At 44.9% G+C, this 22,399-nt stretch overlaps 1 protein-coding gene across 4 annotated transcripts in view; it reads right to left on the minus strand.

Moving 5' to 3' along the window:
* The window catches only part of KAT7 (lysine acetyltransferase 7), a 31,397-nt gene that overhangs the window by 2,062 nt on the left and 6,936 nt on the right, over nt 1-22,399 (minus strand). For 3 of the 4 annotated variants that reach the window (XM_029927524.1, XM_029927521.1, XM_029927522.1), the window contains 11 exons: nt 21,688-21,927; nt 17,240-17,322; nt 14,193-14,282; nt 12,416-12,514; nt 9,413-9,523; nt 7,380-7,571; nt 4,692-4,781; nt 4,320-4,460; nt 3,150-3,243; nt 840-986; nt 153-259 (listed from right to left, as the gene is read on the minus strand). In XM_029927524.1, the coding sequence (XP_029783384.1) occupies nt 153-259; nt 840-986; nt 3,150-3,243; nt 4,320-4,460; nt 4,692-4,781; nt 7,380-7,571; nt 9,413-9,523; nt 12,416-12,514; nt 14,193-14,282; nt 17,240-17,322; nt 21,688-21,927 (1,394 nt within the window). The remainder of the gene's footprint in view (nt 1-152; nt 260-839; nt 987-3,149; nt 3,244-4,319; nt 4,461-4,691; nt 4,782-7,379; nt 7,572-9,412; nt 9,524-12,415; nt 12,515-14,192; nt 14,283-17,239; nt 17,323-21,687; nt 21,928-22,399) is intronic. The other variant, XM_029927523.1, reaches the window with a different exon arrangement.

A 22,399-nucleotide genomic window follows, 5' to 3' on the forward strand; every position in this document is an offset into this window, starting at 1 on the left:
AAAAAAAATAACATCAGCCAAAAAATATATAATAATAATAAACATTTAAAAAAAAAGATAGGACTGCCTTTTGCGTGTTATGGTCCCATTTTGCGTGTTAAGTCTTAATAAGAGACATTCAGGAATTGGCTGGCAGCTGACAAAAACCTTACCTGTCTCTTTAAAACTAGGTGTTTTCCTTTCCAGTACTTGAGCATCTGAAGGGCTTGCAGAGTGCTGACAATGTCCACAGGATTCACAGCTGTCTCCTGGCTAATTTCTGAAATAGAAGCACTACTGAGAACCTGGCCAAAATGCAGACCCAAGCCCCTGAACCGTGTCCCCCTGGCCCTCTTAGAGGAAATCCAAATGGCTGACGTCTTTGACGCTCAACCCCTGTTCAGAAAAAGTCTACAAAGCATTCATATGACTGGTCCTAACTACAAAAGAGAAAGAGTACAGCAAGGAATCACTCTGGCCCCTACAGAAATCAAGGTCAAAGACAGACCTGATTAAATTCCTCCACCCTTACGTAAATATACAGGGACATCTTAGATCCTGTGGGTGCTAAGACTTCATGAGGAAAAAAAAAAATTTTCTTCTTTCTTGTCTTTTGTTAAGAACCCTAGGTTTGTGAAACTAAATCCTATAACCATTCCCAAGGGGCCATATGCTTTGGAACCCTGAGGACCCCTTAGTGGGGGGTCTCTGCAGTGCCCCCATATTCGATGGGCTTCTCTCCTCCTCAGGTGAAACAGAATGAGCGAGGCCTTCACCCTGCAGGTTACGAGCGAGGCAGGGCCACGTGGAGAAGCTGGACTATTCAGTGGCACTAACCGCCTCCAAGACTCCAAACCAACCTTTGATAGAGATCTCTTTCCCTTGGAAATTATGCAGGTAACGGAGAAGCACTTCTTTCCAGTAACTGCGATAGCTTATGAGCCCCAGGTCGGAGAGGGGACGTTCCGGGGAGCCAACTTTTTCTTCCACTTTGGAAAGCAAATAGCCTGCCGGGGAACAGAACACAGACACTGTGCTTCGTCGGAGGAGCACGGGCGCCGCCGCACACAGCAGGCCTAACACCGTGTGCTCTGCAGTCCGCTAGGACTGAGACACCCAACGCCATACCCGTGGCTGCCAAACGGGCCGCTACCCTGGGATACGCCAGAGGGAAGAATGTGGTGTTGACATTTACTAGGACGAGACATGAAGAAAGTTCTGGAAGGGTTCACACGTAGAACTTCAAAGCGACGGTCTTCTGGAGGAGCGTGTTGGGAACAGGGTACTGGGCACAGAGATGGGAAGCCATTTCATTAGGTGGCTTTTGTTACCTCTGGAGATCTTTACATTTTAAAAAACAGATTATTATCTCAGTACCCGAGCCTCATTACGGGGAGGCAGTCCACAAAATCTACTCTGAGAAACCATAGCGGGAAACTCACCTGCTTCTGACAAGTAAATGGCAAAGAAAATCAAGAAGCAGATGGGAGTGGGAACCTTCTGACTACAAGTGATTGGACAAGCCACGTCTATCAATCCCAATATGACAATTTGGAGCAGAGGAAAAATCATCACGTGTTTTTGAAAGGAACAAAATCCTAAAATTAAGGGAATCTGAATACTGTAACTTACGGTGATTAAGGAGTTTTGGGAGGTTTGACTTTTGTTTTTGTTTTTAACATGAAATCGATCTCTTTTAGAGACAACAAAGTAATTGAGGGCAGAAACAGAGGTAAAACAAGATTGGCCATAAAACGCTAATCATTCATTACAGGGGGGTTATTATGCAACTATTCTTCTTTCATGCATGGCTGAAACTTTCCATAAAAACACATTTACGCTATTTTATAAATAGTTACCTGTATCAGAGACACGTCAAACACACACCCCAACCCCGGCGGGGACTGTGCTGCCTCCTGATTTCCTCCCTTCCCAGGTGTTTAAACATGGAAAGGCTGGAAGGCCAACACTGAGATTTTAATTTTGACTAAAACATGTCATAGGACAGTGAATCCTGAATAAAATACAGTTGAGTCTCGTCCTTTACAGGAGTTCAACGTTCTCTAAAGTCGAGGCAAATACCGCACCAGTGCTCCTGGGGGAAATACAGGGTTTCGGTTTCTGTGAACCTTTGGTCAGGTTTTCATCAACCCACCACTATGCAGCCTTGTCCTAAGTGTTTCTGTTACACAACATCTTATTTAACAAATGTTGTCGACTCGTTAGCATCCAGCTCACGGCCAACAGCGCCACAACCTATGCCTGAATGAAGTCTGTCTAACGCGGGCATTTTCTCTGCAAGGCACACCATGGCCTTTCTAGATGGCACTTCAGCACTCCACTTAGGGGTCGTTTAACATCACCAACAGGGGCACCCAGGTGGCAGTCATTCGAGCGGCTAGCTTCAGCTCAGGTCATGATCTTGCGGTCTGTGGGTTCGAGCCCTACGTCGGGCTCTGTGCTTACGGCTTAGAGCCTGAAGCCTGCTTCAGCTTCTGTGTCTCCCTCTCTCTCTGCCCTCCCCCATTTATGCTCTCTCTCAAAAATAAACATTAAAAAGTTCTTAAAATAAAATCAACAAAAAGCACAAAAATATGAAAACTGGTGCACTAAGGGACCATAAAATGAACATCTGTTTCTACCATGAGTGCGCAAAGGAGGCCCTGCCTGTCTGCAGCTGAGAACACATGGTGCCTCACTTTTTGCTGCCGTGTGCATGCCCACAAGTGACCACAAAAGCGCCGAGAGTACGGATTTGGGGGTTAAAAATAAATTCCCCAATACAGAATACACTAACAATGAGGCCTGAAGCCTCTACCAGGTAAACAAACTGCTGCCTCTAGACGAGGCCTTACAAAACTGAAATCCCTAATCCAAGAACAGACGCAAAAAGCGTTAGGCGTGTACGTGCTGTTTCAAAGTCTCAAGTGGGAACGATCCTCCAAAGCTTACTTTCCTATCCCCTTTCTCCTGCTTATCAGGTACCAACTCTGGGTTGGTACAACGAAGGGTCAATGATGCCAGGCTGACTGAAATCGCTCCGATGTTCACCACACACTCACTCACTTGCTACTTGCCCGCTAGGACCTTGAGACCACGGGACACAAAGATGACCATCGTCCCTTAGCCCCCGCCCCCTGTGGAGCGCAGGCCTTGGCAGTTTCACTTACTGAAATCAATGAGCATCTTGCCGTAGCCCTGTCTCATGTACTGAGGCATGGTAAGGATACAGGATACGTTGTAGTTGAGGAATGAGTTCTTTTCCTGAAATCAAGAGCAAACAGAGGAAAGCAGGTCACGAGGGCTTGCAACCAAAGGTGCCCACGGCCCCACAAATTCAAAATTAGGCGCTTGCAAACGAGCTGGCTAACCAGTCCCGGGAGTGGCTGTCAGGCTCATAGCTGCTGCGCCCACACCTCCGATGCCCAAAGCCGTTCATTCCGAGGTTTCCCTGGCTCGAGACCAGTCCGCCTTCTCAGGGGCCGGACTTGAGTTCTTTACAGTCAGAGCACAAGGCAAGAACGTGTGAGGTTTCAAATGCTGGGTTGGTCTGGGGGAGCCCTCTGTGAATGTCATGTTTGTAAAACGGGGCTGCTGACTAGAAAGGAGGGAGACCCCAAACAGGAAGCCCCCAGGTTGGAAGGGGTTGGTCAACAAGCAAATCACATACTGTAGGACTCCACTTACGTGAAATGTTCACAAGAGGCAAACTCCTAGCGAGACACAGGGCTGGGAGGGGTTGCACGGAAACACGGCATGTTGCTTAGGGGTTTCTTGCCAGGGTAGCGACACGGGTGGCCTGCGTCGCTGTCGCCCAGCCCTACTAAAAACGCTGAAGTATGCACTCTGAGTGAGTGACTTGGATGGTATGTGAATGACATTTCAATGAAGTTTATATTAAGAAGTCGTAAGCAAAATCTGGCCTTCAGTCTTCAACGGCACGGCAGCATTATCACAAAAGAGCCCAGCTAGAAAGCCAGGCAAAAGGAACATATTCCTGGTTTTCGGCTAATAACAGAGGGCAAAGCCAGGAGGGTTGGCTTGACGACAAAATGTGGGCTTAAGGGTTAGCAGGCAGGGCCTTGGCCAATAATTAATAGGCAGCTCCAGCCCACAAGTCCAGAAATGAATAAACCACTAGCTTTTAGTAAAGAATTGCACATTTTCATTAAACAACCTTTGATACACGGATTTCCGAGCCCCCCCAGCCCCCACCCCTGCAAGGGAAGGCTGGTCATCACAGGGCACTGCCTCTTTCTGTCTGTGATCTGCGTCCCCCTATGCCCACATCATTCACCCTGCTCTGGCCATTAGCTTCTTAACCTCCAGATCCCGCTGACCTTGGAAAAATATCCAATCAGGTGGCAGCCGGTGTTGTCCGCTTCAGTCATAACATAAAACAGGAAGGGCTCCACGTCGTAATATAATGTCTTGTGGTCCAGAAAAAGCTTGGCCAACAGGCACAGGTTTTGGCAGTAGATCTGGAAGCAGAGAAACAGAATTCATGTGTGGATCAGGGATACCTCAAATTATCAGACCAAGGCTTAAAATTAAAGATGCGATCGCTACTGTTGATTAAAGAGAGTGTGCTCTGGTCAAGAGCTGAGCTTTCTCTTCTTTACAAGGCAAGAATGCAGAGCAAACAAACGCCTTCTGAAGCCTGTGAATCCATACTGCCGCCGCCGCCGCCCGCTCCTCCTGCCACGGTTTACCTTGTTTTTCTTGCCATCGACTTCGAACACAGAGATGGGGCCTTTGCGGTAGATCTCATCGCCGGGTGGGTGTTTCCACACACACTTAGCCTGCCGGGGAATGGAATGCGTGTCAGGGAAACCAACTCTCCCCAACAAGACTACTGCTCAAAAGGACTAATGAGTCACAGGTCAAATTCAGTTAGCTGAGGGGCGCCTGGGTGGCTCAGTTGGTTAAGTGTACCGAATTCTGCTCAGGTCATGTCCGTGGGTTTGAGCCTCGCATTGGGCTCTGTGCTGACAGCTCAGAGCCTAGAGCCTGCTTCGGATTCTGTGTCTCCCTTGCTCTCTGCCCCTCCCCCGCTCGCTGTCTCTTTCAAAATAGGCTTCTAAAATCATGGCAACCCACTTAATGGTATTTTATAGCAGTTTAGAACAAGTTTTCTAGATCTTATTCTGGACCTGTTTCAGCCCAGGAGATTAAAATCATCTACTACGTAAAAGACAGATAAAAAAATACCCTCGCTGATTATAAAACGCTGTGCGGCAACAGGAAATTCTTAAGCAGCTTATTTCCAGCAGCTTAGAGTTGCTAAGTGAGGGCAGGAAAACTTGAGGTTTACCTTTACCAGTAAACATTGTTACCACCTAGCCATTAGTCTTCTTTTTTTCAGATCAGAAGAGAGGACGGCAGTAATAAAAACTACCCCCCCCAAAGTGTTCCCTTTGTTACATAAGGAATGGGAGCAAGTCTTTTCTGTGGCTTAAAAAAAAAAAAGTTAAGCATTAAGAAACTTGTGGGGGTAGGTGGGCACCTGGCCACAAGGGGGCACAAGATACCCTTTCCTCACCTTCAGTGGTAACGGATTTTTGAGAGAGCACGGGCATGGCAGGGGCAGAGAGAGAGGGAGACGCAGAATCCCAAGCAGGCTCTAGGCTCTGAGCTGTCAGCACAGAACCTGAAAAGGGGCTTGAACTCACTGAGCCAAAATCGGTCACTTAATGGACTGAGCCCCCCAGGTGCCTGCTACCTGATTCAATGCAGCCTGTTAGCCATTGCTGCACACAGGTGAATTCTTTTGAAAAGTTTTATGTAAATACGCTTTAAAATATCATATACACCGAACATTTTCTACTAAGTTTTATTGGGACTTTTGGTCAACTCAAGAATCATGCCCCAATCTGTCACCTGTAAATCCAAGTATGAACCGGAATTACTTCAGGAAAGCGCCACCCAGTCTGTTCCTATAGCCACCCTCTTTATTCATGCTGGCTCCTTCCAACAACCCAATGGATGTAACGATTATTTGTTTAGAAACAGAAGCCAAACTCTTGGCAAAATGGGCAAAGAAGGCCCATGTCAGTGATTACCCCCTGAAGCCAACAGGAATCAGAAGAGGTGTGGGAGAAAACAGGTTTTCATTTCCTGAAATTTGATTCCTGTGTCTCACTTAATGCACCAGGTCCTCAAATATACAAAATGTTTCCTTGACCTTCAGATTTGTCTAGATCCTTTATTTACCCTGTCTACTATTTCCTGCCCTTTTTGGCTACTTCATTGGCTAATGGCACTCAATAATCAGGAACAAAAAGGAAGAGAAAGACTCAAAAGGTAAGAAGTTCATACCAATAAAAATACCAACCTTACTTTCAGGTGGCAACGCCGTATTTTAGTTTATCCTCATGGTCCACCACGGTTGGAGACCAGTCCTTCCAGTACTGGTCCCTGGTGGTGTCCCCACCCTTGTGTCTCCACCAGTCCTGCCCCTGCCTCTGGCAGCCCCTCTCTGCCCCAAGTGTGCAGGGGTCAGGGACGGCTGAACTCACAGGGGCGGTTCTGGGCCACAGCACTATAGCCCATGTGCTCAGCAACACAAAAAATGTAGCTATCCCCAACCCAACTGGGGAGAAGCGTGGAAGGACAGGAGCCCTGGGTTATAGATGCTCAGCATATGGAAATCCCGGAAAATAAGGGGCAGGGGGCCGGAAGCTAGGACACCCTAGAAGGTCTTAGAGCCAAATATGCTGTGACTGTGGGAACGGGGAAAGGCAGGCTCCCTGCCCAGAAGGCTCCAATCTTTCCCCATCTCTGCTCCCAGAAATTCCCTTGCTCCAGACAAGATTTTTCACTCCACAACTAGGGAAAGAACAATGACTTCAAGCTACAAACTATCTAAGAAGCAGTGAAGTGAGTGTCACAGCTTTATTCATATTTTAATAAGAAGGACAATGTTCAGGAATCCGAAAGCACTAAACTTACTTGTGAAGGAACCAACGAACCCGTTTCGTAAACTTTGTAATTTGCCTTTGTTAAATGAGCATTCATTCAACACCCATCTACTGGGCATTTACTGCCCACGCTGGCGGTTAGGGATACAGAGGTGAGTCAGCACTGTCCTTGCTCTAATGAAGTCAATCTAGTGAAGTCCATTTGTTTTCACCTAGTTTGGAACACACAAAAACTGCAGGCCGAGGGAATTCATAGAGCCAAGGAGATGTGTACGACACTGTGGGTCAGGGACATGAGCTGCTCCCGGTGCCAGGGCGGAAGCCCCAACCCTGAAGCGCGGCCTTCCATTTCCTACGCCTACCAGCGCATTGCTACAGACCGCCGAGATGCGCTGCATAAAGGCCATCCAGAGGGAGTCAACAGCGAGAGCGCCCCACCCCCACCACCGCGATCGCGGAACCCAGGCCCGGGCGGCTGACCATGTGCCGGCGGAGTATCGTCTGGCTCTTCATGTACTTTAAGCAGAATTCGCACATGTAGAGTCGTCCCAGTCGTGCGTACTCTTCAGGATATGGAGAATGGTACCAAGTGTCGAGCTCGTAACGACCAAAAGCAATGGTTTTAATCATGTTGCTCCCCTCTGTGATCTGGCCTTGCAGCCTTAACTTCTCCTAGAGTGGAGAAGAAAGCAAACAGTCAGGACAGGATTGCTCAACGTTTGTTTTAGAAAGCCTGGAGTCCATTTACAGGCAGGCTACAGCGCTAGGCTCTGAGAGAAACAAGTGGCTTCTAACTCAGGAGAGAAACCTGCGCTACAGAGCGCTACCCTACCTGAGCATGGATAGTCAGGAAGGCTTCTAGAACGCTCCCGGTCTACAATGCCTGGAACACAGGTCTCAACAGAAAGCAAGTGGCTTCTCCCCGCTCCCTTTTATGCTCTAGGCCTGGTCTCTTGAAGCTCAGAGCAAGCCCTTGGTGAAATTTTGTTTTTAAGCAGCCTGCACCAAACCAAATTTTAAAGCAATCGACCAAGAATGCAAATGCCCCACTCTTGCTGGACCCTTCTCAAATGAAAGGGAAACCAAATACCTAGAATGTGCTTTGTGACCTGCTTCCAAAGCTTACGGATCATTGGGACAGAAACCCACAGGTACAGGGGACCACCCTCTCAATGTAGGTCCCTGAGAAAACATTTCTGGAACACGACGGGTGCTTTCATGCTGTAATCTAAACTCAAGATAAAGGAGAAAATGCTTTTGGGGATCTTCCTCCACTAGGTGGCGAGAATGCTTAAGCACAACCAGGTGGAGCGGGGGAACAAACTGAGCTGGGGAACGGTCTGTTCCGGAGCGGCCCGGCCCGGCCCAGGGCAGCTGTCAAACCCTGACTCCTCAGGCAGCGCCTGGCGCCGTCAGGTAAGCGTCCCACTTCAGCTCAGGTCATGATCTCACGATTCATGGGTTCGAGGCCCACATGGAGCTCTGTGCTGACCGCTAGGTCAGAGCTTGGAGCCTGCTTTGGATTCTGTGTCTCCTTCTCTCTCTGCCCCTCCCCACTCACCCTCTGTTTCACCCTATCTCTCAAAAATAAATACATGTAAAATTAATAAATAACTAGATAAAGTTCTTTCTTTAAAAAAAAACCCAACGCCTCCAGGTTCTCAACAAGTCTTTTGAGGATTTGTAAATGAAGTATTTGATATAATTTTTAATAAAAAGGTTAAGAGGATGTTCGCGGTTTAAGCTAAGCCTTCCCTCAACACATTAAATTTTTTTTAATGTTTATTCATTTTTGAGAGACAGAGCCCTACGCGGGGCTCGAACCCAGCCACCCAGGCACTCCTCCCTCAACATATTTAATCTGTTAAATCAGAGGTATCACAATTTGTTTTAAAGCAAAGTTTGCTGAGAATTCTGCCTACGGTTTCAAAACTAAGTGGGAAACTGTCAATAAAAATCAGAACAGAAAACCAGCTCTGTATATAAAACTTGGCTAGATCGAAACTGAATTTTCTAAAATAGCTGCTTACAGCCTTTTGCATTATTCCTCTTTGCTGCTCTTTTAACTCTGTTAGAGCTAGGCTGGAAGGGCTGAGGAATCTCTGCTAAGCCAAGTTCCTGGAGGGGGTTAAGAGAACAGCGCCGCTCAGCCAGGCCGCAGGCCCTCAGAATTGCAAATTACCCAACTGAGCCCAAGGGGCACCTATTGTCTTAGCCGGCCTCAACACCTCCACACCTCCACGGCTGACCTGGTCCTTCCCGGTCCTTCCGGGAGGGGAGAGGGAGACAGAAAACCAGACGGGGAAAGGAAAGGAAAGGGAGGAGGGGTAAATAATTTTAAATATGAATGGGGTGGATCGCCTCAAAGCCGAAGCCGGAGGGCTGGGGGAAGGGGACAGAGGTCCAAGCAGCAAAGAACGTTTAATTCCCAGCCAATGGATTGCTGATCTTTGTTCTTGGCAGGCCCACATGCCTTCACAAGTGGTCCGCAGCTTGAAGGTTTTAATACTCACCAAATCCTCTGAAGCCCGGGCTTGTGCTCTTCGGAAAAGATCCAAGTCATACTCGCTAGTCAGGTTTTCCAAAAGAGGTTCCCGAGTATTCCCATAGGTCTGTCTGTGTTCCTAGGAAAATAACAAGAGCGTGATTCTCTCTGCTTCTAAGAACTTAATCTATTTCATTTCAATCGATGCCAACCACGGGGCCAAGCACAACTATAAGCTATTTACTTAGTGCCTACTATACGCCAGGCATTATACTAGGCACTAGGAATTGGGCATAAGACACACTATCAGGTTAATGCCAAAAACCACCACTATCCACCCTAATGAATCTAGAAAGAAAATGCTCCTACACCTTCAAAAAGGAAGTTTCATTCATTCTTCTACCTCTAAATGAGCATCTCGAGGATCAGAATTCTATGCCTCCATTTCTTCATCTGAAAATGTGCACGACAGTACAAATAAATAAAATATACCAAACCCAAAGGTGCTCCACGTTCCTAGAATCTTGAGATCTGGAAGGAGCCTTGGTGGATACTCCCAGATTGAAATGCAAAGCAAAACAAACAAAACCCCAAATCTCTGACAGACACTCACTCAAGAGTCTGAGCTTTTAGACTGAAAGGGAAAGCTGAAATGGGGAAGGTTAGCCACCGAGCGGTCCTTGGAAAATTCCGTCCCAGGAGTCGCTGGCACCCACCATACACTGTCTGCCAAAGGCCTAAATGCTCCCGCCTCAGACCTCCAGCTCAAGTGAAAAGGAAAAACAGGCTGGCCTCTTTAAAAAACGTTCTACTGAATATTAAGCAAGAAGAAAGAGGCAATATTCATAGAAAATCAGAAGCATACGAATAAGGCGGTTCTCAGTAAGTATCAAATCTCACCATGATAGTCTCGAAGAGTATCCTTGTGCAAGAAGAGAAGGCCACGAGGGAAACTTCCCTTTTAAACTTAACTTGGATTGTAGCCCTTCCCACTAGGTCCTGACTCCACCTCCCACCCAGAGAATGGAAGGTAATGGTTGTTAAGTGCAGTGGATGGCTCAGCCTAGCGAGAACATTCCAGAGCTGACACACGTTTTAGCATATGAACAAACTATTCCCCAGTATCTGGATGCTATTACAAAGTCTTCAGGTTCTTATGGGCCCATCTGACCTGTTATCTTTTGAATTTGGACTCTGTTACCTACGATGGAGGTTCTCAGTACTGTTTCTTCTAGTTTCATACACTTTTTTTTTTAAACTTAAAAAATATCCTACCCAGCATTTATAACAGGAAGGTTGGGCCCGAACAACCTAGCTCAAATTACTGGAAAGTAGATGTTTGTAAGATAAATTTCAGGAGCTTTTCCTTCAGATGCTCTTTCTACCCGTATGATTCCTGGGCAAATTACTACTCTCTAAATCTCTAGATCTATTCTGATCTATGAAATAGGTAAGATGCCATCCGTCATACAGGGCTGTCCTAGAAACTATGGGAACAACAGAGCCACCACACCTACCACACACGCACTCCGTAAATGCTGCTATCGTATTGTTTACTCCACATCTACCCAAAGTGCAGATAAAAGGCCTGAACCAGGCCAAGGGAAGCAGCAACCAGCCCCATACCAGAGCCCTCCCTCTGCAAACCCAACAGGCTGGTGCAGGCGTTCAACTACAAATTAGCCCACCACCCATCTCCCATTGGCCGTTCCCCTTAGTCGTTACGACGAGTACTCACAAGGCAGGGAGGACCACCAAAGAAAGTAAATGCCTAGCCTGGCACGGTTCTGCCTCTGTGAAGCCATGCTGACTACCTAAGCACTCACAGCCCATCTATTGGAATGATTCAAGAAGCCAAAATTCCAACTCCATGAAAAAATAAAAATTCACATCAGAAAAAGACCCAGAGTTCACACACCAAAACACCCAGGGGATTATGTCTAAGAGGGTGATTTTTATTGGAATTTTTCTTGTCTATACTTTTGGTATTTTCTTTTTTTTTAAACGTTTATTCATTTTTGAGAGACAGAGCACGAGTGGGGGAGGGGCAGAGAGAGAGAGGGAGACACAGGATCTGAGGCATAGGAACAGCTCAGAGCCTGAGGTGGGGCTTGAACCCACCAACCTGCCAGATGATGACCTGAGCCAAAATCAGAAGCTTAACTGACTGCTCCACCCAGGTGTCCCTTTGGTATTTTCAATAGTAAGCATTTATTAACACATTTATAAATCTTTATAAACCACATTTATAATAAATCTTAAATTTTATGCAAGAAAATTTCTGAAGAGTTTTCCATGAAATTGAGGATAATCAGTTCAAGCCATGTAAGTGAAAACACAGAAATTGAAAGCTGTACTTACAGGAATATCCAAATTATATAAATAAGGCATTATGTAAAAGGCCAGGAGGCTATTTCCCCAAATGGTAACTGTGGTTACTTTTAAGTAATCACTACACTCAACGTGGGGCTCGAACTCACGACCCCAAGATCAAGAGTCAGATGCTCTTCTGACTGAGCCCGCCAGGCGCCCCTATTTCTGTACTTTTCTTAATTGTTCTGTGTCTCCTATTACAAATTACTTTGCACTATCTTTAAAACTAGAAAAAAATTAAAATACTACAAAAAATCCTATTATAGGATATATCACCCAATTAATATTCTTTATCATGTAGGAATTTTGTTTTCCCATTAAAAATACACAGACTACCCCTTAGGGCAAATGCTTTTTCCTTATACAGACATTTCCAATATCCTGGAATTTGTTCGCGTGGCTAAATTTAACCTTTTACAACTAAAGTGAGGTTTACACACAACTAGAGGATTGAATTTGTTTCATCTAGATTCTAATGGCATTTTGGTTTTCGGAGACCTCCCCCCATTTCGGGGGGATTATGGTCAACACTAAGGGCCAGAGGAGGGCGCTTCTATTTGAGAATACCAAACAGCAAATGTGAAAAGCAGAGTTTAGAAACTAAGAGCCATCAAGTGCAATCGCAAGAGTTGATGCCGACTGCTGAACGTTTTCTCACCATGTATTTCTCTTTCTGCTCTTTGCTCAGCCCAGAATTCCTTTTCTTCCTGAGTTCGGCCACCTTCTCCTTATACCGCAGCTGCCTCTCTGTTGGTGCCTAAAAGGAAGGAGAAAGCTGAGAAGCTAGCCAGAAAACGCATTATGTCATTAAGGTTCAAAATGAAGAACAAAACAAAACAAAACAAAACTCCGCAGGGAAGAAAATAAAATGTCAGACACTTTACAGCCGCCCTGTCGGTACTATGGCAACTTTAAAACTCCAAACTGGGGGGTGCCTGGATGTGGCTCAGTCAGTTAAGTCTCCGACTCGGGCTCAGGTCACGGTCTCACGTTCGTGGCTTCGAGCCCTGCGTCGGACTCTGTGCTGACAGCTCAGAGCCTGGAGCCTGCTTCAGATTCTTTGTCTCCCTCTCTCTGCCCCTCCCTCCCTCATGCTCTGTCTCAAAAATAAACATTAAAAATTTAAAATAAAAAAACTCCAAATTGGGTTCCCAGACCACCATGATTACAGCCAGTTCGTACTTATTTTTATATTAAACCGAAAGGAACATAACTTAAGGAGGGACGTCTCCACCAAAGCAACAGGAATAAAATAAAGGTGATTTCAATTCAATAAACATTTATTGAATGTTTACGGTTTTCCAAGTACTGACAGGAGAATAAATAAAATTTTTAAACTGAGTAAGATTAGCACCCAAGACAGACAATGAAAAAAAAGTGCAGCTACCACTTACAGAGTGCTTAAGCCTGCCAAGCACTGGGGATTCGTATTTTGTTAGCCTTACAAGGTAGGGATTATTCACTCCTTTTTATTAACAGAAAAATGCCAGGATGTGTCACAAGGAAATGAAGTTTGAGGAGGTTAGCTGACCTGCCCAAGACCACACAGGGAGTAAGAGAATCAGAGAACTCAAATCCAGATCTGTTTGGCTCCAAACCCAAACTTCTCCCTCCTCACCAGGCTTCCTCCGCTATCCACCTATAATCTAACCACAAAAACAGACATCCATATGATAACCTATGTGTGTATGGTAAGTGACAAGGGCCAGACCAGCATTCTGAGAACATTCCGATGGAACAAGATGAGGAAGAAATTCATTAACGATGGGCGATCTGGGACGAATTCCTACAGTGGCTGAGAGGTGTCCAAGGCCTTCAAGTTATATAAACAGAATCTCTTCTTGGTATAGGTACAGAGTTAGGCAGAAAAACAGCAAGAGCAGAGACCAAAGGTCTTCATGGAAGAACTAGGAATTTAAGCATCACCAATAAGCACGAATGTTCAGAGAGGCAGAAAAATCGGGGCAAAGCAGCATCTTGGAATCCAAGGCGAGAGAGAAATAAAAGAAAAATGACATGATCGACAGGTGTCAGATGCTAAGGAAAAGTCACTGGTGACCTCGGAAACATGCCAGCAGAGTGGAAGTGCTTGAAAGCAACAAAGGGCTAAAAAGCAGATGCAACATGAGGAAACAGAGCGGCAGGTGCAGCTTTCAAATGATCAGGATGATTTTTTATAACTATTACTATTATTTTCATAAGAAGCAGGAGTCCTTCATTTATGAGGCAGAAGTGTTTGCTTCATGAAATTTTACTATATGGAGAAAAGCAAACAAAAACAAATAGGCTTCTGAGTTTCTGACGGAAGACCGGTGACTTGGCAATGCCACAGGGGACAAGAGGCACGGAGAGACCTCAAGGCCGTTATGGGGCAGAGGAGATCCGAGGCTTGGCTCTCAGACTGCGAGCGGCCAGAGCTTTGGCAAGGCCCGTACCTGGTGCCTGGTTGCATGCCTGTTGTTGTCATCTTGCCTGTGGGACAGCATCCTTTCTTCTATCTGCTTATCCCGGCTCTGTGCTCTCACCTGCAACCATCAACAAGTCAATAAATCCACCTGCTTCTAAGACTAAGATTACCGAAAGCACAAGAATAAAATGGTCATCCCTTGCATTTACGGCGCACTTTTACTTTCAAAGGGGCTTCACGTTTATCAACACAATCGCTCCAAGCACAGGGGAGGTGGGTGCCACAGTCTGTTTTCTCAGCCGCTAACTAGAGTCAGAGAAGTGAAACCATGACAACTAACCAGTGGAGAGGCTAAGATTTTAATTCAGTCCGAATACTCAGAGTCTGAGGAAGAAGAAACAAGAAACCGTGACAGAGGGCAAACGCTGGGTGAAGGAGTGCGAAGGTCAAGTCCACGGGGGAACTGAACTCTGCAGAATGGGATCTTAAGACAGATCACATCAGCTCTCCAACAGTTTCAGTATCATCTCCTGGAAGGGAGGGCTCGAATCCCACGGCTTCTTCAACTTCACGCTAGGACTCAGCACGGTCAAAACACGGTGACGGACATCTTCCCACAGAGCTGCTCCTCCCAGACATCCCCTCTGCCCAGAAACAGCAACGCTTTCTAAACAACTCACCAGGTCAGAAACGCCTTGCTGCTTTTCTTTGTCTCACACCTCGCATCAAATCCATCAGCAAAATATATCCTAAATCCAATCAGCTCCTACTATCTCCCCTGATAGAATACTGGTCACCCCGAGCTTCCGCCTGAGTTCCAGAGCAGCCTTCCAACCAGTCCAGCTGGGTCAGCGCCTGCCCCTTCCAGTCCATTCTCCACAACGCAAACCAGCTTGTGACTTTGAAAAAAGTGGTCACGAAAATTCTCTCACACCCCTGTGAAAGCCCTCCCCATGCTTCCCACAGCCAGCACAATAAAGACGCCATCCCTGTGCCAAGGCCTTACAGGCCCTGCGTGACCTGCACCCGGCTCCCTCAATTCCCATTATGCTCCAGCCAGGCTGGCCTACTTCTGGTCCGTCAGACCCAGCCATTTCTCCCCACCTCACGGCCTCTGTGCTCGCCCGTCCTTCCACTTAACGTCTCTCCTCCGAGATCCTGACACCACCATCTCCTTGCTGTCCGCCGTGTCTCAGGTCAAATGCCAACTCCTCCAGGAGGTCCTCCTTAACGACCAGGCGAAAGCTGTGCCGTACCTCCGTCACCCCCAAACAGCCACTCTGTGTTTTTAGTTTTTGTGTTCCTCGCAGCATTTATCACCGCTTGAAATTCTGATTCACTTATTAATTTGTATGTGTTTTCCCTCCCCCCCCCATGAGAACGCTAGCTCTTGAACGCCGTCTTTTCCTCCATTCCCAAAACCCTCAATCTGCCATGGTGTTGGCACAGCACTCTGGGACTGAATAAAAATGGCCCTAACGTCGACAGCAATCGTCCACTGGGAAACTCAAAATAATCACGTAGATGCAAGTACTTTAAAAATTACAGAACTTTCAAGATATGTGAGGAATTAGTCTAATTTTTCCACTTCAGATGCTAAATACAGTAAAATATTATACCTGTCAAATATATACATATCTGTCAGATATCCTCCAAGTTCCAGTAATAAAGACGGATTACTCCAAGCCTGATTACTCTTGCAAAGAAGAAAACACGACTGAGGAAAAATTCAGGAAATGCTTTCCTTTCCTTCAGAACTTTCTTCCTCAAACAGACATTTTTCTTTTTCTTTTTAAAAAATAAATTCCTTGAGATAACTCGTTCACATTGCTACGAGCCAACAATTTAAAAAGTGGTACCTGAGGAAGACATCAATGCGAAGCCATGCATAGTATTAGACCGTGATAGTTAAAGACCAGAGGTACAGGACAACTTTCCAGAAGAGAGGTCACGATTATGTTCAGAGAATGAAAGACGTAAAGTCTGGTCGGCTTCCGATGCAGATACTGGCAGAGCTGTTCCTGTCTGGATCTGGTCTCAGACTAATGGGAAGATAAAGCGGAAGACCTACCACTCGCTCTTACATGGAGCAGAAGAGATGACCTTGCTCAGACAAGAGATTTGGAATAAAGAAGAATAAAAGTATACTTCAAAAGTATACTACTTTGCTGAAAGACTAAACACGCAAAGAAACTTCGCATCGCGTGTTCTCGTTAAGAAAAAGAGAACAAACCCTTGAATCAGAGGGCACTAGGGTTCGTGGGGATTCTAATTTTTCCTAGGATCAAACTGGCTCAGACGGGAATCAATCTGTGACCTTGGCGTTGTTAGAAAATAGCAACGGCAAGAACAGTTAATACTTTGATGTAATGAGCTTGGATAACCTGTCCAAACACTGCCCACGCAATCCATTTAATTAAGAATGTTTGCAACTCTTGCTTCCCCATTATTAGTTCGGTTGGTGGCAGCAAGCTAACTACACAAAATAGGATCTCAGGCTCTCCTGAGTCTATCACCCCCAAATCCCAAAGGTCATTTAGGACGTTTTCCTTCTTTCAGGACTATATTTTTTAAGAATTTAAGACAAAAATTGCCCAAGAGTAGGTGTGACTGAGAGTAACAAAAAGGAAAATATTCTACGGAAAGAGAGAAAGAGGAAAATAATTATGAAAAAACTTAAAAAGCAAAATGTCTTCATGGATTCATGAGAAGAGAAAAATAGATAAATATCAAGATCACATATTTATGCCAGTGATTTCCTATAGGAAAAGGTCCCTGACTCATCGAAGTCAATTTTCAAGGGAAATTTTAATGCACAAAGGATGACATCCCAAATATTTCAGAACTCCCAATAATTTCTTTCAAAGCATTCATTACATACTATAATTCTTTTATTTATCTGTTTAAATCTTTTTTTTTAAACCCAACTGTATTTTTACTGTTTCCTCCACTAGAATATAAGAAAAAGGACCTTGTCTGTTTTGTTCACGTTGTATCCCCAGTGCTTAGCAAAGTGGCTGGCAACGGAAAGCACTCACTGGTTTAAGTACAGAGTCAAATAATGAATACAATTACCTTGCATTCATCAGCTGACAGGTTATGATAGAGCGGGCATCCTGAGATGGAGAAATGTCTCTCGTGTTTTCCTGTAAGATGTCCTGTTAAAAGAGGGAAAAACTTAATCTCGAGATAGAAGACCTAAGCTCACAAAGTGATAGTTTTCTATACAACCGTGTTACTTTGCGGTATCGTTTCCATCCAATATATATCTGATCACAGACTGAATCCACGAAAACTAAGTGCTGCCAGGGCCATAACCTGCACCCACTAATAAATTAATTCCTTTTTGCCAGAAGATGGATCTGGTAATCTTTGAACATACTTGTGTATGCTCAATATAAATTCTAGTTCCTTCTGTTCTTTTTTTTTTTTTAAGTTTACTTTTTATTTACTGAGAGAGAGAGAGAGAGAGAGAGAGAGAGAGAGAGAGAGAGAGAGAGCGCGCGCGCGAGCGCAGGGGAGGGGCAGAGAGAGAGGGAGACAGAATCCCAAGCAGGCTCTGTGCTGTTAGCACAGACCCGGACACGGGGCTCTAGCCCAGGAACCACAAAATCATGACCTGAGCCCAAAATCAAGAGTCAGATATTTAACTGACCGAACCTGGCACTTCAGTTCCTTCTGTTCTGATAACATATTTCTCAAATTCCAAAAAATCATAACACCACATATTTATAGAAAGGAACAAAAGGAACATTTTCTTGTGGCGAAATTTAACTTTCCTGGGCTAAATTATCAAGTTATATGTGTAACAAATGCTCCTTCCTTCCTAGTATGCAATGCTACCCAATCTGAATTGAACTTCCAATAATCAAAAGAAACTTATGGAAAATGAAAAAGAAAATAGACTCTTCTATTCTGCAAATAAACATATGCTGATAATTTTGAATTGGATGACATATATTCATTTTTGTGGAAGGCGGCTGATTTTGTTTAAAGATTTAGGATTCTTCTGTAATCAGATTTTTTAATAGATGGTATTTACAACAGTGAAGACTTAAAGGAACTCAAGTGTCCATCAACAGATAAATGGGTAGGGGCGCCTGGGTGGCTTAGTTGGTTAAGTGTCCGATATCAGGGTCAGGTCATGATCTCATGGTTCGTGGGTTCAAGTCCCATGTCGGGCTCTGTGCTGACAGCTAGCTCCGAGCCTGAAGCCTGTCTTTGGATTTTGTGTCTCCCTCTCTCTCTGACCCTCCCCTACTTGTGCTCGGTCTCTCTCTGTCTCAAAAATAAATAAACTATATTAAAAAAAAAACAGATGAATGGGTGAAGAAGAGGTGGTGTCTATGGATAATGGGATATCCCCCACCCATAAAAAAGAATGAGATCTTGCCATTTACACTATGGATGGAAAAGGGGCACCTGGGTGGCTCAGTAGGTTGAGTGTCTGACTCCACCTTGGGTCAGGATCTTGCAGCCCGTAGGTTCGAGCCCACATTGGGCTCCACACTGTAGCACAGAGCCTGCTTGGGATTCTCTCTTCCTCTCTCTCTGCCCCTCCCTCACTTGTGCTTTCTCTCTCAAATGAATAAACTTACACTTAGCTTGATGAGCACTGGGTAATGCTTAGAACTGCTGGATCATTATACCGTACACCTGAAACTAATATACCACTGTGACACAAACACGCACAAGTTAGCACAAGGCGCTCCCTCTTACGAGGGGACAGTTCTTATGAGGGGATAACGTGAGGAAGAATAATATAGAAAGCTCATTTTCTCTAAAGAGGTATCTCTTCATTTTTCTACTTTTCGTGCGGTTTAGGGAAACACACAGGAAACTGAACATTACTTCCTTCTCATGCATCTCTTTAACCAAAAAGTTTACAAAACCTTACAGTAATAGAGACATTGGGATTTTACAAATCACACATGATTTATAAAATAAGCCTTAAATAACAACAACAGTTCATATAGTTGGGGAGAGAGGAATTAACATATGTTATGCAGACTGCCATTTCTACAGGATTGTGTCATTAAAAATGTGATTGTAGAGATCCGTTCAATTTATCTTGCACACAAAAAACTAACCGCAATGATCAAACACCACATATAAAATGTAAAGCATCCGCGTTATAGAAAGTCTTCTTTCTACAAATTATTTCTAAGAAATATTTCTATAGATATTCCTAAGATATTATTCATCTATAACTTCTGAGTAAATGGTTCAAGTCGTCTTATAATACATACACTAACACCAATCTAATGAGTCTATACTCAAAGTTTTAAAACTAGAATACCTAATCTAGTGACCTAGCAATTCTATTGCTATAAATTTATCCTACAGGTTTTCTAGGAAGACATCAAACCAAACAGATACAAGGCTAGCTGTTACAGAAATATTCAAATTGGCTAAAAACAAGAAATAACCTAAATGTCAATTTCTACTGTACAATTTTAAAAATGTGTAAGCTTTCAATAGAATGCAATTCTCTGTACTCTTTAAATAAATGGAATCCTAAGTAATATAAAATATCCAAGATGCCAAACCAACAACTGTGTTTTCCCTTTTGTGAATAACAAAAATATATCTACACATACATGTGTACACCCACACACTAGAAGCATTCATAATAACTACCAAAAGTAGTTTTATATCCAAGGATATGAGTGAAGCAGAACTTTTACTTACGCATTTCAGGGCTTTTAAGTTTGTACAAGCACATAATACTTTTATACTAAAATTATAAAAACAAAAAAATTAACATTATTTTCGCAAACATAAAGAGTGGCACAGGATCAAAAATAATTTTGGCAATGGATTTTTTTTTTACTAAGTAATCTCTATGCCCAATGTGGGGTTCGAACTCACCACCCCAAGATCAAGAGTCACATGCTCTACTGACTGAGCCAGCCAGGTGGCCCCTTATCAAAAATAATTTTGGGAGCTCAGGTTCATCCTTTTCAAACTTCGCCAGCACATTAACACCAAAAGTCACAGGAAAGCTGATGCACCAGATCTGTATCTGTCCTCTCGTCTACTGCACTAAGGGGGTTAGGACTGAGCATGAGTAACACACGGTCAGGCCTCATCTCCCCCTGTCCGCTGTGGCTGCTCTGCCCCAGGCATGCTGGCCCCTACATGTGCCTCCTCCTGCTCCAGTGTCGTCTGGGCCCACACCGCCGGCACCAGTTTGTGGGTATGCACGGCTGAACGGACACACACCACCTTCCCCTCTCGGCACTCCCTCATCTTCCTTCAAAGAACCATCTCTAGTTGACATATTGTATATCTTCCTGTTTTGCCTTGCCTGCTAAGACTATAAGCTCCATGAGGGTAGCAACTTTGAAAAGTTCATAACTACATCCCCCGAACCTAAAACAATGTCTGCTACATAGCAAACATTCAATAAATATGCACTGAATACCTAATTAAACACAGTACCTAAACGGAACAATTTAGGGCTGCGTGGACGGTGACCAGCAGGGCTGGAACCCCTTTCCTTGCTGTGTGGTAAGCCGATCTCCTAACCTCTTAAAGCACTGGTGCTTACAGGATGAGGTCTAGTCTTAACTTTTCCGTTATTTGTGCAAGGAAACAGATTTGGGCCAGAAACAATGATCCTGAGTGAAGGTTGGTGCGGCGGTTAGGGGAACTTATGCTCTCTGCATTCTGGTGAGTTCAAATCATCTGAGAAACCAGTGCTAAGACCAGGAAAAGATCCAAGTAAATGAAATACTAGGGAAAACCTACCGTGGGCCCCCAAAGCAGCAGCTCTCTGTTCTACCTTTTCTGAACCTGATGGCCACCTGACGGTTCACAAGTCTGAGAGGCAGACCTGATGGAAAAAAGCTTGTAACCTCAGAAGTCAGCACCTTCCAACTCTAGACAAAAATTTAAGCCCAGCACTTGCACTGGAGCGCACCTGAGGAGCATTAATAAGGTTTAAACCACGCCAAGAATCTGTGAGTCAGGGGTCAAGGTCCTAAGAAAAAACAAAGAGGTACTCATTTATCTAAGAAATGCTTGTCTGGTTTGTATTTACGAAGCACACGAGCCCTAAAACCACTGACGTCACGAAAGGCCAGGGTCTCCTCTGTGCCCTTTCAGCTTCAAAGCCATGCGACAAGAAATCTGTTTTTCTCACTTCCTTAATAGGTCTGGCCATAATACCACCAGTGTTCTGCATTAGCTTATGCTCAGCAAGTTTGAACTATGGCCGTACAATGAGTTATTTGAAGAGAACCGGTCTTCGGTTTTGTTTTTGTAGGAAAAAGGACATTTTTCACGGGGGAAAGCTCTTGATAAGCAGAATGGTGCATCATGGTGAATTTCCTCGCAATCGGATCTCTTATTATGGACAAGAAGCAAACACACTCAAGTGGGCAACCCAGTGATACGCCGCTCAGCACTGACGAACCTAAGGAGCAAGGTCACAAGGGAACACGGAACATTCCCTCATGATCCTAATTCCAGAGGACGAGAACCCGGAACACAGGCAGCGTGAAGCTGGGCGCACTCACCTAGAGAGTTACAGCCTGGGGTAGGACACTTCATATTGAAATTGTAGCTTTCGTGGAAGCGACGACGCTTGGGGCGATGAGAGAGATCACTGCCAGAGTCCTTCAGGGACACGTCCTTGGCCATGCTTTCATCGTGCGACACGTTAGGGCTGGAGATGTCTATGTCAGACTCAGAAGAAGGCGCATTTCCAGTTGGGGTTCGAGGTGGAGATTCATCCTGATCGGCTGTATTTTTAGTCTCTAAAGGGAAAGTAATTGGTAGAGCTCATGAACGAAGTTCATTTATTTGAGGTTTACTATTCAGGAAAGTTTATGGGCTTTCCGGATCCTCTTATCATTTAACCAGCAACTTCTGACCACTTATCTGCGGGAGAGCACTTATCTGCTAGAAATTAAAATGAAAAGAAACTACATCATTCCTCTGTTACTTTGTTGCAACTTTACACTCTGACTACAATTAAGTTTGGAGTTTCCCTAATACATTCCACTTATCTGTGTTCCTCATAAACCCCCAACCATGGATAATCAAAACCGGATGGAGGTACGTCTTTCTTTAAAACTACCATCCGGGGGCGCCTGGTGGCTGTCCGCTGAGCATCCCAATTTTGACTTCGGCTCATGTCACGATCCCAGGGTCATGGGATCAAGCCCCGAATCAGGCTCCTCACTGGGCATGGAGCCTGCCTGGGATTCTTTCTCTCCCTCTCTGTCC

The sequence above is a fragment of the Suricata suricatta genome, chromosome 17 (assembly GCF_006229205.1).
Source record: "Suricata suricatta isolate VVHF042 chromosome 17, meerkat_22Aug2017_6uvM2_HiC, whole genome shotgun sequence".
Classification (NCBI taxonomy): domain Eukaryota; kingdom Metazoa; phylum Chordata; class Mammalia; order Carnivora; family Herpestidae; genus Suricata; species Suricata suricatta.